The sequence below is a fragment of the Alosa pseudoharengus genome, unplaced genomic scaffold (assembly GCF_046254945.1).
Source record: "Alosa pseudoharengus isolate Yale_2024_CS ecotype anadromous, Long Island Sound unplaced genomic scaffold, YU_APseudo_1.1 YU_APseudo_1.1_scf_20, whole genome shotgun sequence".
NCBI lineage: Eukaryota > Metazoa > Chordata > Actinopteri > Clupeiformes > Clupeidae > Alosa > Alosa pseudoharengus.
This window is the reverse complement of record NW_027468664.1, coordinates 36538124-36553123: the sequence shown is the minus strand read 5'-3', so window position 1 is coordinate 36553123 and position 15000 is coordinate 36538124. Positions and strand designations below refer to the sequence as shown.

Below are 15000 nucleotides of genomic sequence, written 5' to 3'. Positions count from 1 at the left end.
CGTCAAAGGGCAAAGTCACGTGACTTCTAGTTGTAGTCTGTTTATGAAATGAAAAGAACAATTTCGTTTTTTTTAAAAAGGCAAAATAGTGTGATATTTTCAGTTAGTAGGCTAGATTATTACTTTACACACAATGAAAAATATTGAGGCAAATTGTAGACCCTTCCATATACAACTAAACCGAGATGTTGAAGGTCTTGCTTAAGTGGATTTTTAAAAATAATTTTTCTATGTAATTTGCACTTTCAGAAATAAGAGATGCTGTAGGCCTATTTTCAGTTTTATAGCTGATTGTCTTATTTTGTTTACAAGTTACAGATGGAGTCTGGGTACTTATTGTACTGTTTAGCCTACATCTTACACACTTCAGGCTGTTGCAGATAGCTCAGGGAAGAGACTGTATGACACTAGGTGGTACAGCCTGAGACATGTACAAAAAAAAAATGCTTTATGCATTTTTGTTTGGCTTTTCCCTCCATTGTACCGAACTCGTACCGAACCGTGATGTCCGAACCGAGGTATGAACCGAACCGTGACTTCTGTGTACCGTTACACCCCACACATACACACACACACACACACCGACACACACACACACACACACAAACACACACACACAGTTTGGGAGAGGGTTGATTCTTATGCAGGGGAGGTAAGCATACCGTGCATTTCCATTTCAAAGGACACCACCTTATTCATACTAAAACTTATACCCTCTCACACCGATGCTACAGGCACACACACACACTGGTACACACACACACACATACACACACAGAACCTCTCTGTTGCTCTGACTCTCACTGACACACACACACACACACACACACACACACACACACACACACACACACACACACACACACAGAGCTGAGTGTCCTTTATATACACCTATCTAAAATGCCGGTCCTCACTGACTTATGTCAGTCCCTGTGTGCAGTGCATTATGGGTAATGTATATGCATTAGACTGACGGGTGCATATCTGTGCTCTGATCTGACTTGTAATTAAAACACACACACACACACACACACACACACACACACACACACACACACACACACACACACACACACAGTGGTTGGACTGGCAGCTGCTCATCTGGCATATGATCTTACACTTAATTAACCCTTTGGCCCGACCTGCCAATCATGCAGCCCCTTAGAGGCACAGCAGGAACGACATCATCATTACGAGACAGCAAAAGCACAAGGCTATAAAGCATGCTGGCCCTGAACCCACCACCTCCCGGACTGCTCTGTCTCCTTGATTAACATTTAATGAGAGCAAGGAGAGACAGAGGGAGAGAGAGAGAGAAAGGGAAAGAGAGAGAGACTGAGGGAGAGAGAGAGCGCAATTGATTAGAAATATAACACCATAAGGCAGTATCAGAATAGTAGAAAACCAAAACTGTACACTGCATGGATTTCTTCTGTGTGTTTCAGATTTCAACTGTTTGGCACTTTATAAGTCAAAACTGTATATTGTGTGGAAGTAGAGAGAAAAAAGAGAGAGAAAGAGGAAGTGTTTTTTTATGAGTCACTTCAGGTCAGCAGACCAGTCACCTGCTCTGACAAACTAAAGATGCTATAGTTACACATACACAAACAGACACACAAACACACACACACATACAGAGAGAGAGAGAGAATGTGTGTTGTAATCAGCAGAAGTCACGACATCACTCCCTCAAAATACATGTGTGTGTGTGTGTGTGCGTGTGTGTGTGTGAATGCAAATGTGTGCGTGCATGTGTGCACACACACATCACCTTTAAATAAAGCAAAAAAGTTAAATCTAAGTAGTGATAACAATACTGCTTTGTGTGTGTGTGTGTGTGTGTGTGTGGAGAGATATTTTGCAATGCATTGTATTTGCTGTCCGTAATCCCTTCTGAGGTGTCAGGGGAAAATTAAACTGATGTGATGTGTCATATGTACAAATGTATGTGTATAGGGGTCAGTCAGCCTGTGTGTGTGTGTGTGTGTGTGTGTGTGTGTGTGTGTGTGTGTTTGTGTGTGTGCGTGTGTGTTTGAGTGTGTGTGTGTGTGTGTGTGTGTGTGTGTGTGTGTGTGTGTGTGTGTGTGTGTGTGTGTGTGTGTGTGTGAATGTGTGAGAGAGAGAGAGAGAGAGAGAGAGAGAGAGAGAGAGAGAGAGAGAGAGTTAATCTGTGTGTGTGTGTGTGTGTTTGAACTGGGTAGGACATAGTATAAGCCTTTGTGGCTAGTTTCGGTCCAGGCCCTTGGAGCGAGGTCATTAGGACCAATAAGAGAGGTAATATCCCTCCGCCTAAACCCTCATGAATACTTTATCACAGAGCCACATGGTGCTGCTTACAAATGAGAGACAGGAAAGGAGAGAGTGATAGAGAGAGAGAGAAAGAGAGAGAGAGGGGTGGGGGGGCGAGAGAGAATGAATGAAGATGTCAATTGAAAATGGACCCAGAAACAACAAGAGAATGCAAAGCAAGTTTAATGGTGTGCTAAAAAAAAAGTGTTTGAGTGGAATCAGTATGTGTGTGTGTGTGTGAGTGTGTTTAATATGTGTGTTTGTACTGTGTGTGTGTGTGTGTGTGTGTGTGTGTGTGTGTGTGTGTGTGTGTGTGAGTGTGTTTAATATGTGTGTGTTTGTTTAGTAAGAGGCCAATGAGTAACATGCCATTCCACAGGATTATCAAGGTCGTCTTTCTTAACAGAATCAGAGTGGCATGTTCATTCATTAGTTCTGATCTTGTCTCGGATGCGTGTGTGTGTGTGTGTGTGTGCGTGAGCACTTTAGAATGTGGGAACCATTTGCCGCCTTGTGTTTGAGCAGACTCCCTTCTGAGCACCCACCCACAAGACAATGAGGACACCTTTGTTGTCTTGGCAATATGCCACCTCTTCTCCCTCGCCTGTGATGATGCCTTGACTTCCGCTCTCTCTGGTAGAACTCTCTCTCTCTTTTTCTCTCTCGCTCTCTCTCTCTCACTCTCTCTCAAAAACAAGGTGGGAATGGATAAGAGAGGGAGTGAGGGAGGAAGAGAAGGAGAGAGAAAGAGGAGTCGTCACGAAACCCTTTGAAAATACCTTTTCTTTTATCGCCTCAGTCAAAACCCGGCAATTCACAAGCTAACATCTAAGGGGAAAAAATGTAGGGTGGGGGGGGCGGCGGTGAAATAGATTTTCTTTTCTGTTTTATTTTATCAAGGAGCGCTCAGCATGCCTGAATAGCAATAAAAAGAGAGGGTGGAGAGAAGCAGGAGAGCAGTTTATTTATGCATTCTGTAGGCTGCTATAGCCCTTTAAAGAAAGTTGGAGTCTACCTGTGTGTACAGGCTTTAGTTCTTTAGAGTATGTTGGTTTAATAGACCTCTTAACTGGAATAGTCTCTCTCCCTCCCTTTCTCTCCAGTCCTGTCTTTTTCCGTCCATCTTTAAGTCCTTCTCAATCCTCACTTTTCTTTTATTGCCCAATAAACCCATTTTACTCTCTCTTTTTTCTCTCTCTCTCTCTCTCTGTCTCTCTTTCCCTTTCTCTCTCTCTTTCTCTCACTTTGACTGGCTTATGTTTTCCACTCTCTTACACACACTCCATGTCTCTGGAGACTTTTGACTTCTCTAATTAGTCTGTGGGTTTGACATACTGTAGTTTTTAGAGAAAGCAGTTTGTTTTACAAAACACACACACACCCACACACACACACACACACACACACACACACACACACATGCACACATGTATCTACAAAAGGAACAAAGCTGTAGAAACTTCATAAAACACTCTTCTCTCGTTTTCAAGTTTGATAAATGCTGGATGTTAATTAATTTTTTGTTGTTTCCATAAAGCTGTCAAAACCTTGAGGCCTCCAGTTATTGTGTCTTTGTGTTACATTTGTGATAATGCTCATAGAATTTCACCTATTTCTTGAGTATGAATAGTTGTGTTTTTTCACCTATTTATTAGACTTGAATACAAAGTTTTTTTGTGTTTTTGTGTTTTTTTTCATGATAATTGTGCTTTTCTTTCTATTTTCCTGTATAATAATGAAGAATGTTAACATTGTCTCTCTTTTTTCCCCAACTCTCTCTCTCTCTCACACACCCTCTCTCTCCCTCTCCCTCCATCTCTTTGTCCATCTCTCTCTCCCTCACTCTCTGTCTTTCTCTCTCCTCTCTCTCTTCCTCTCTTTCTTCATCTATCTCCCTCCCTCTCTTTCTCCATCCCCCCCCACTCTCTCTCTTTCCTCCCTCTCCCTCTCTCTCTCTCTCCCTCTCTCTCTCTCTCTCTCTCTCTCCATCTGTTTCTCCCTCCAGCAGAGATGGCGCTGTGGGCCCTAGCAGGGCTGCTGTTGTGTCTCTCCACCCATCCCTCTCTCAGCAGCAGCAGCACCAGCGACACCGCCCGCTCCTTCACCTCCAAGACACTCATCAACAACGTGGTCCAGGACACCGCCACCGGCCGCGTCTACGTGGGCGCGGTCAACTCCCTCTACCAGCTGGACGCCAGCCTGTCTGTGGAGCACCAGCTAGAGACTGGCCCGCAGAAGGACAACCCCATATGCACGCCGCCGATCACGTCCACCTGCCAAGACCCCAAGGACACGAACAACCACAACAAGCTGCTGCTGGTGCACTCGGCTAACGGCAGCCTGGTGGTGTGCGGGAGCTTGTTCCGCGGGATCTGCTCCCTGGTCAATCTCACCAACGTGCAACAGGTGCCCAGGATGGGATTTGATATGATTTAACAAAGTTGCAGTGCAAAGGCCTGAAACAGTGTTGCAGAGTTTATAGCTTATAGCTATTGTATTGATGGTGAAATATGTGCCCCCCCCCCTCCCTCCCGTGCATTTGAAACTCTCCTAAACGAGCATATCGTCTGTGATTTGCTCGAACAGTTTGTTATGTTTTTATGGGCTAGGTTCGCCCAGGTTGTTTTTGTTGCTGTTTTTGGAGCCTGGGCTGTCCAGATTGCGTTTTTTTTTACAGTGTATTCAGGACACAGGTAGCTAGCTAGCTAGATGGTGAGGTGATTTGCTGTAAGTGACAAAATATGTTTTAGCCTAAAAAAAACGGTGGCATCGCTTAGAGTACCTTTAACATAGGCTGTGTCCAAAATGGAACAATCCTTCCTTTTAAGTTCATAGCTGGTTCCTTGATGCCTGCTACAGCAACGGACTCATTAGACAGTGGAAGGCTGTGAGACAGCCGGCAGCTGTCTTCCGTTTCAGACACAGCTATTGTTCCAATAAAAAGTCCTTAACTGATGTGTTGCGCAGAAAATGTATAACTGTTGGTGATTAAGCATTTTATATACGTTTGTGACATTAAATAACGTTTCAGAGGGTTTTCCGCCCTCTTTAACAGGTGCTCAGAATGTATACATTCTGTTTGATCTCTCTCTCTCTCCCTCTCTCTCTCTCTTTCTCTCTCTCTCTCTTTCTCTCTCTCTCTCTCTCTCCGGTCTTGTTGTGTCTCAGGTGCTCTACTACAGTGACAGTAAAGGGGAGAGGACCTACGTAGCCAGTACGGAGGAGAGCGTGAATGTCGTTGGGGTGTTGTCGTCCACCATTAGCAACCACCACAACCTGAGTGCCTTCCTAGTCGCCAAGGGTTTCGGCGCGGCCGACGGCTCCAAGCTGATCAGCACGCGCGTACTGGAGGAGTTCGGTGATTGGGTGGTGTTCAACATCGTGGAGGCCTCCATGGTGCAGACGGGCCCCTTCGTGCAGCGCTACATGCACGACTTCCGCCACGCCTTCAAGGACAATGGCTTCATCTACTTCCTATTCTCGCGCACCACCGGCATGGGTGACAAGGCCAACTTCACGTTCGTGGCACGCCTGTGCGAGAACGACGCCCACTACTACTCCTACACGGAGCTGCAGCTCAACTGCAGCAGCTCCAATAAATACAACAAGATCCAGGCGGCTCATGTGGCGCCAGCCGGCGCCGAACTGGCCCGCGATCTGACCGCAGCCGGCGAACACGGAACGGTGGAGCCCGACGACCTGGTGGTGTACGCTGTCTTCAGCTCGGACGAGGATGCAGCGGGCAGCTCCGCGCTCTGCATGTACCCTCTGGCCAGCATCAACCAGGCGCTCAAGAGGGTCATCAGTGCGTGCTACAACAACAAGGGCATCATTGATGGCAAGGTCGCCGTCTATTCGCCCTTCACCAAGGACGACAACCCCTGCAAAAACACTGATGTAGGTCTCACCAAACAGAAGCGTTGTTCTGTCTTTTTCTTCAAAAAAATAGGGCAGCCGTGGCCTACTGGTTAGGGCTTCGGGCTTGTAACCGAAGGGTTGCCGGTTCAATCCCCGACCCAGTAGGAAAAATGTGGGTGGGGGAAGTGGTGTACTGCTCTGCCATGCCCACATCCACGGCTGAAGTGCCCTTGAGTAAGGCACCTAACCCCTCACTGCTCCCCAAACGCTGCTGTAGCAGGCAGCTCACTGCTCCGGGTTAGTGTGTGCTTCACCTCACTGTGTGTTCACTGTGTGCTGTGTGTGTTTCACTAATTCACGGATTGGGATAAATGGGATCAAAAGAGTATATATACTTATACTTATACTTAAGTATATTGTTGGGCTTTTTTGGCCTTTATTGTGGTAAAACAGTGAAGAGACTGACAGGAAGTGAATGGAAGAGAGACGGGGTGGTATCTGGAAATTACACAGGTCGTGCTCAAACCCGGTTCCCTGTAGGCACTTGGTCCAATTTTGGTACAGATGCTGCAGTCACTTGCACCACAATTCCCCCCCAGGATGCACCTTGCTATGCATCACCTGCATGTGTAGAAGTCAGGAGGAAATTCAGCTGAACCACTTAAAATAAATAAGTTATTGATTTTTTTGCATTTTTGGGGTCCTTAGGACATCTAGGCAACATTTCTGGACGATAACATTAAATTTAGACGGTGGCAAATTTCCAAAATGGCCACGAAAAGAGTCGAACGAAAAATAAGAATAGCATAATGGGTCAATTTTGATGGTTTGGCTATCAAATCATAGGTTTTCTGGGATGCTAAGTTAATTTCTGAATGAATGAAGAGGTTGGGGGTCAAGTAATATTGCAATGGTCGAGGTGATGGTAATTTCTGGCCCAGTATGCAACAAAACAATGGTTATTATTCACTTGCTAACTAAAATTGAGAAATTGGTTGTAGTATTAGTCAAGGTCATTTTATCATCTGGAGCTAGCCTACACTAGGGTTGGATTTGGGGAAAATATCTAATTGTGATTTTTCTGAGATATCGGGATTGCAATTAGCGATATGATTTTTTAACAGCACTCCATGGGTCCCTTTCTTCATCAGTTAGCTTTGGCATTGCTAAACCACCGTGGTACAATGCAACTTTTGCTTAAACAACCACCTTGTAACACCTGTGTCTATAAAGTGCCGTTGTTTGGTCGAACATGGCAAGTTCCGTCGTTTAAACCACTGTCCACTGTTAATGACGTCAGGCTTTAGATTGATGGTTAAAATTAGTCCTGCACATTTAGCCTACTAGATTGGGGTGTAACGATACACAAAAATCACGGTGTGCACCTCGGTTTTGAAGTCATGTTACAGTTAATTTTCGGTAAAGTAACCCTGTAGGTATTCCTAACCTAAAATTCACTGGCAATATTATTGATGCGCAATGGGAATAGTATTTTGAAAAGGTGGCAAATGTTTGTCACCGCAAGTGACTTACAGTACTTAAATGTGTGTGTGACTAGCAGAGTATAGCCGACATGCATCTGCACTCAACTGTACCTGAACTTGTAGGCAACAACAAGACAAAAAGTTTACACTTATTATTTACTTTCACTATTGACTGACAAGGTGTTACAAATAAAAACATAATCTAAAAAAGATTCCAGTTCCAGTCCGTAACAGAATAAAATTACCGATATCTCAATGAAACACCATGACATCAATATTGGTCCAAATAATGTGTTAGCACACGATGATATCAGATACCTCCAGAGGTGTTTGAAGGATCTTCATTCAAACTTACTTTAAGGTCCTGATGAACTGATTAGTTACTCAAGGTTGTGGGGTCAAAGGTCAGGGTTGCATGGGGTCATGCGTAGAAATGGAAATGCAGTGTTTGCATATCTCCAAAGCAGTTTGAAGGATCTTCATCAAACTTTAGTTTATCACTAAAATACCCCATGGTCCAGAAGGGACTACTACCATGAATTTGCTTTCTTTTAATGGTCAAGGCCAAAATGTATCAGCCATATACTTGGTAGTGTTATTGTCTGAAATGACATCTACTCCAGTTGCATCCTTCTGAACTGAATGCAGTGTCCATCTCATTTTATTTACAGTGCCTTGATAGATGGCTATGAGGGCAGTGTAAAAAAGTGTATATAAACTAGATGTACCGCAGAGCGGTACAAAATATGACCGCCGCCCAGTCCAGCACATTTTTTCCACAAAAAGAAATCACACTGAAAGGCCTATATGATTCTAACTGTCTCACTAAATTGCATTATCCACACTCAATTCTCACTGGTATCTGCTAGACAACAAGTACCAAAACATTATTAGTTCATAGATTTCACATGTAAAATTCATTTTATACAACCCCACCTCCATCTTGCCTGTTCATAATTCTGAGAAATTCTTGATTGTTTGTGTTATGTTTATGTTATGTGTGTGTGTGTGTGTGTGTGTGTGTGTGTGTGTGTGTGTGTGTGTGTGCGTGCTTGTGTGTGTGCCTGCGTATGTGCCTGTGCATGCAAGCGTACATATGTCTACTGTGTGAGTATGTGTCGTACGTATGATTACTGTGAATGTATGTGTGTGTGTGTGTGTGTGTGTATCTGTTTGTGCACATGTGTGCACATGAAATGGGTTAACATGACCCCTGGAGGCAAACATACGGAAAAAAATGGTCATCCTAGGCCCTATAGTTCTCAAGATATTCACAGAGAACTGTGTCTGCCCTACCCTCTTTTTGGGGGGTCCAGTCCAGCGGGGGGGCTACAGATCAAAACGATGACGGTTCCATGTTATCCATGTGGGGGTACATGCCCACCAAGTTTTGTGTACCCCGGTCTTTCAGTGTCCCGGGAATCCTTGTTGGTGTACGTCACTAAATGTACACATAAATTATTTTATTGTAAGGCCCCCCATGAACGAAAGTACACAAAACGTGGCATGCATTCGGAGGGTGTCATAATGATCCTACACTTTTAATTTCGTGCAGTTTTGAAAAAGGTGGACCTCCTAGGCCCTACGGTTCTCGAGATATTCACAGAAAACTGTCTCCGGCCACCTACAGGCCAGTTGGTGTATAGTAACATAAATTAATTTATTGTGTGGCCCCCCATGAACGGAATTCCACGAAACTTGGCGTGCATTCAGAGGGTGTCATAATGATCCTACACTTCCAATTTCGTGCAGTTTTGACTATGTTAGGTCACAGATACCTGCGATTACAACACCTCATTTTTACTTTTTTGTGTTTAACTAGGTGGCGCTATACATGAAATGAGTGGTTATTGAATGGGTTGACATGGCCTCTTGAGATCAACATACCAAAAAAAAATGGTCCTCCTAAACCCTACGGTTTTCGAGATATTCACAGAAAACTGTGTCTGCCCTACCCTCCTTTCGGGGGTCCAGTCCAGCGGGGGGGCTACAGATCAAAACGAAAAACGATGGTTCCATGCTATCCATGTGGGGTTACATGCCCACCAAGTTTCATGTACCCCGGTCTTTCAGTGTCCCGGGACTCATTGACGGAAATTTGGGCATGCGAAAAAGAAAAAAAAAAAAAAAAATCTGACTAAACCTATATGACCGCCGCTTCGCTGCGCGGCGGTCATAATAATACACTATTATACTACTAAAAAAATATTATTAATCATAATCAAGGAATAAGTTTAAAGTAATTGTGATATTGATTTGAATACTTGTCACCCAGCCGTAGGTCTCACCAAAGGGGTTGCATTGGCAGCAATATTATGTCAAAGGGTGCCGTTGACTCCTTAATTTACAATCGGCCAAGAGTTCTATTTCAGAAATGCCAAGAGCAATTAAAGCGCCACAACAGTAGTAGAAAAAAATATGTATTGGAAGGAGTCGCTTGAGCTTAATCAGAGTCGGTACTGACCTGGGCCAATAACCGTTACAAATAGGATGTAGAATATTTACCATAAAGTGCTCTATAACAGTTTCATTCCTCATGATGACATCATTATTGGGGGGTTGCCGGTTTTGATTATTGGAGGGTTTACCCCCCCTGATTTACCCCTCTCAATCAGGCTTAGTGTGTCAAACCTGGCAGTCTATGGAGAGTCTGTTGATTAAGCAGGTACCATATGCACGTACATCTGTTTATGTAGTCTGGTCTTCACATGCACAGGACAGCAACCTGAATCATCACAATGACGCATTCACAAATGAGAACGCTAACCACAAGCGCCTAAGCCCAGTTGTTTTGCAGATGTTTTGTGTCTGCAAGGACTGTTTCATAGTGCAGTAAAGAGCGCATTTCTCAGCAATTACTTCTTTAAAGCAGAAACGAAAATAGAAACCATGAGCATGTTTTTCCCAGTCATGCTTTTGTCTGATCCCTATGAGAAGTTATGCGCCTATTACATCCAAATATGTGGAGAGCAAAGCAAAAGTCAACAGACCAGGCGGAGATAGCATCACTGTGTCTAGCCTCAATGGGAAAAGAGCCTGGTACGCTTTGAAAAGTGTGATCTGTGAAATCTGGGGAATCTACAATGATTTATATTAGACATTACTATGTTGTTACGTCGGGCGGCATTTGTTAATATTTCCACGTCGAGGATGATAAATAGAATGAGTTCTCAAGCCCTCCTTGCCCCGGGAAGAAAGAAAGAAAGAAACACACACACACACACACACACACACACCTGCTGGTTACCAAAAAAGAGCTTTAACAAACATGCCATGCATCGGCAGGTTTCAATGTGAACATATGAATACAAATGAGTGCCTCCACCCAAAAACCCTGATCAATATGCATCACATCCAAAACAATAAGATGCACCTGTAAAGTCGATGAAGAGCAGAAAACATTCTAGAAGGAGAAGGGAGAATTAAGGGAGGTGTAATATCATTTGTGACACTGACTTTAGGTACAACCTTAGATATTGATAAATAGACAGCAGTGCTTAACTCGCCAAAATAGTCCCCCCTCTCCCTCCCTCTGTCTCTCTCAAATACACACACACACACTCACACACACTCACAGTCTTTTGCATAAAAAAGCTCAAGGGTATTTTATTTCATCTTGACATGGACCTTTGCTTATAAAGTCTTGCTGTTTTGGGTTGAACAATGGCTTTGGGAGAAAATGTAAAATGCTGGAATAAAAACAATGACTCGCATTATTAGGCAGCCAGAAACAGTAAGTACATTTTCATAAGCCAGAAATATATTTGCTCTAAATTACCTGTGGGTAGTGCATGTACAGTATTTACCAAGTGGTCCACTTTTTTCGGGGGTTTGCCGATTCGCTCTTTGTGATCACTAATTCACGGATGGGGAAAATGCAGAGACCAATTTCCTTGTATACGCAAGTATACTTGGCCTAGAAACCTGATTTATATTTACATTTACACATTACAATACATTAGAGAGGATGAACCCAAAACAAGCTAAGTATGCTAAGGAGTCTTTGAGATAAGCTTTTTATATATCTTTCCATTAAAATGAAAGGCCCATGACATTGTGATTTGATATTGAAATATCAAAACATGTTTAGTGAACAGATCTCTGTAGTATTATTGGATGTTAGTATTGGCACTGTTGAGAAAAAGGAAATGTTTGAGTGCTGCTGAGCTGGGAACATGCTGAGAGCTGATGTCAGAGCTTGTTTTGATGTGTTTTCTGGCAGGAGAAAGGACTTCCCATGCATCCGTTTGGCATTGTTTTGTAGCCTGTTTTTCTGGGTTCTTGAAAGTGTCTGGTTAACAATTTGTGTTGTCGCCAAGATCAACTAATTTCCCATGGGGGTTAGTTTGGTGGTGGCATTTTGAATCGATTTGAATAATAGGCCAGATGATACAGCTCCCTCCACATTTAATGGCTCTCCTGGCAAAAAGAGATTTTTTTCCCATCTTTTGACATTTTGTCTTCCAAATCCAACCTTGAAGGGAAGCAAATGTATTCTAAGAAAAAAAATTCTCATTAACAAAATAAATATTTTTAACAAACAACTCAACTGACACAATTATTTTTTATATACCTCTTTTTACTCATCTTTACCAGGGGTCACCAATAAACGTGGAGGTCACTGTACTGTATGTTAAAACGATGTTCACTTTTTTGAGAAAAGTCTGTAACTCTTCTTTCGTTCTTCCTCCTCCAGTATGGGCAGAAGGATCTGGTGAACAACTACAGCTGCGGCGATGAGTTCCTCCCTTCCCCACTGGCCGGCAAGCCCGAGTTCGCCCTGTCCGCCACCGAAGCCCACACCCGCCCCGGCCTTCTCACCGCCGTGGCCGTCGCCGTGGAAACCGACCACACGGTGGCGTTCCTGGGCACCAAAGGTGGTGAAGTACTCAAGGTGAGAGGAGGAGGCAGAGAGGTGGAGGAGAGGAGGATGAAAGAGTGAGATGGGTGGAGGAGAGGAGGGCAAGAGAGTGTGAGAGGTGGAGGAGAGGAGAGAGAGTGAGAGAGGTGGAGGAGAGGAGAGAGAGTGAGAGAGGTGGAGGAGAGGAGAGAGAGTGAGAGTGAGAGGTGTGGAGGGAGAGAGAATGGGGGAGGACCAGAGGTGGAGGAGAGGAATGAGAGTGGAGGGGAGGAGAAGAGGGAGAGAGGAAGGGAGGAGAGGAGGGAGAGTGCTAGATGAAAGGAGGGAGAGTGGAGGATGAAAGGAGGGAGAGTGGAGGGGTGGTTAGGTTGGGTTGGAGTGGGGGTGGGGACGGGGTTGGAGGGGGGTGGGGACAGGGGTTGGTTGAGGGACTGAAAGAAAAAAAAAGAGGTGGCATTTTGGAGTTTCTAAATTTCGACGGTGTTATGATTTTGACCTTCTCATGATTTACCGTGGGGAAAATAATAGCCACTGAAATGGAGTTAAGAAAGTTCAGGTTCAGGAAATAAGGGGCATTGCTTTTTGCTCTACCCATAAATTGATCCAGCTAATATTCACGTTCCTTCCTGGCCTAATGACAAGGATAATCAGAAAATGTCACTAAATATTTGTGGAGGTCTTGAAATTTCCAGAGCTTGGAAGCAACACCTGTGATATGAATACTGAAAGTGGCATTCAGTAAAGTATTAAGGTATAAACACTTCAGAAAAAAAATATACACCGTACAGTGTCTTTAACTTTAACCTCTGAACTTTGACCTTTGCAGGTGCACCTGACCAGTAGCCCCTACTTCTACGGCAGAGTACCAGGGGACAACACGGGCGAGAACATCAACAAGAACCTGCTCTTCGACCTCAAGCGGGACCACCTCTACATCACCTCTGAGAAGACGGTAAGACGGACCCATGTACCTTTGGCTCTGTGGCCTTACAGGGATAACCTGACTCTCCTAGCTCCACTCATCCATCTGGGATCGCTCCATTGGAGAGGTGTTTCAGAATGCTGGGCCTTATCAAAAATCCTTGCATATGATTGGATAAGCCACTTGTCCATTATCTTTATTGACGTGCTACTTCAGCCGTTCTCTGATGTCCTTTTAACAAAAAAATATTGGGTAGATTGGTTAACACTGATGAAATAGCCGCATCAATGTTGACGCTTGCTTCCTCGATGCGAGCCGCCATTGTTGTCTGAATCAAAACAGTCTCACAGTCGCTTCTCCGCTACGTCACATCTATGAAACTCCCGCCCTGCGTCCTGATTGGCTCTACCATAAATTCTGGTGCCGAAATCACTCCCAATGGAAGCGATCCCACATGGATGTGAGTGAAGCTTGGCGGAGCTAGGCGGAACGAACTACTACTTCAACTACAACTACTTTTAATGTTCCTCTCCTCTTTAGTAGCTAATTGAATATGCATTACACATTCTTTTCCTCTTCACTGATAATCACAGCTGTCTGGACTCTAAAATCTGTCTCTGAAATGACCAAAGGCTTTCAGGGTTTAGTCAGGTGCAGACAGATGTGAAGTGCTTTTCTTCCAAGTTTTATCCTCTGAGATGACAAACAGGTTTTCATTAACATTAGGGAAAATGACTGAAAGCTTTTAAGCATTCCAGCACAAATGTTTGCAGACCTTGTGGAGAGTAGCCTTAATACAGTCTTTTTTTTAAAAGAATGTTTTGTCTTTTTCAAGTAATTTTGGCCCAACATCAGCAACTTCTTACTAGCACATGGAAAATGAGAGTAGCCTTAAAAAGCGTCCTCCAAATTCCTGGACCAACAGACGGCAACAAACTCCAGCATTTCCAAAACTCTCAAGTTAACTATGTGGTTTTAAATATTGGATGAAATAACTTATTCACACCACACTGTCAGTAACTGTGTTCAAGTGTTGTGGGATGAAATAACTTATTTACACCACACTGTGAGTAACTGCGTTCAAGTGTTGTGGGATGTTGGAGTGTGTTGGTATTTGCTGGTTGGTTTTGCCCCAAACCCCCAAACCAATTTCTGTGCTGGGTTGTGTTGTGTTGTGTTGTGTTGTGTTGTGTTGTGTTGTGTTGTGTTGTGTTGTGTTGTGTTGTGCTGTGCTGTGTTGTGCTGTGCTGTGCTACAGAAACCTGGAGAAATGTGCGCATCTCTAACTCCTCCTTGCCCCCTTGTGTGCGTGTTCCAGATCACCATGACGCCAGTGCAGGCGTGCCACCTGAAGGAGGACTGCCAGTCCTGCATGGCACTCAAGGACCCCTACTGCGGCTGGTGTGTCCTGGAGGGCAGGTCAGTGTGTGTGTGTGTGTGTGTGTGTGTGTGTGTTCTACATGCCTTTGTGTGTATGTGTGAATGCATGTCTTTGTGTGTATATGTTTGCCTCTTCATCCTTGTAAGTCTGTGGGCATTTCTCATTTCTAGTCAGTCACACACCCTCACACACACACATACTCACA

The 15000-nt window shown here is 44.1% G+C and overlaps 1 protein-coding gene across 2 annotated transcripts in view; it reads left to right on the top strand.

Annotated features, from left to right (window-relative positions):
• Positions 1 to 15000, top strand: part of LOC143136455 (plexin-B2-like) — a 173123-nt gene that overhangs the window by 111520 nt on the left and 46603 nt on the right. Inside the window, exons 3-7 of one of the 2 annotated variants that reach the window (XM_076297176.1) lie at positions 4298 to 4695; positions 5458 to 6186; positions 12328 to 12525; positions 13319 to 13444; positions 14733 to 14833. In XM_076297176.1, the coding sequence (XP_076153291.1) occupies positions 4300 to 4695; positions 5458 to 6186; positions 12328 to 12525; positions 13319 to 13444; positions 14733 to 14833 (1550 nt within the window). In that variant the 5' untranslated portion in view covers positions 4298 to 4299. Of the gene's footprint in view, positions 1 to 4294; positions 4696 to 5457; positions 6187 to 12327; positions 12526 to 13318; positions 13445 to 14732; positions 14834 to 15000 lie in introns of both variants that reach the window. The other variant, XM_076297175.1, reaches the window with a different exon arrangement.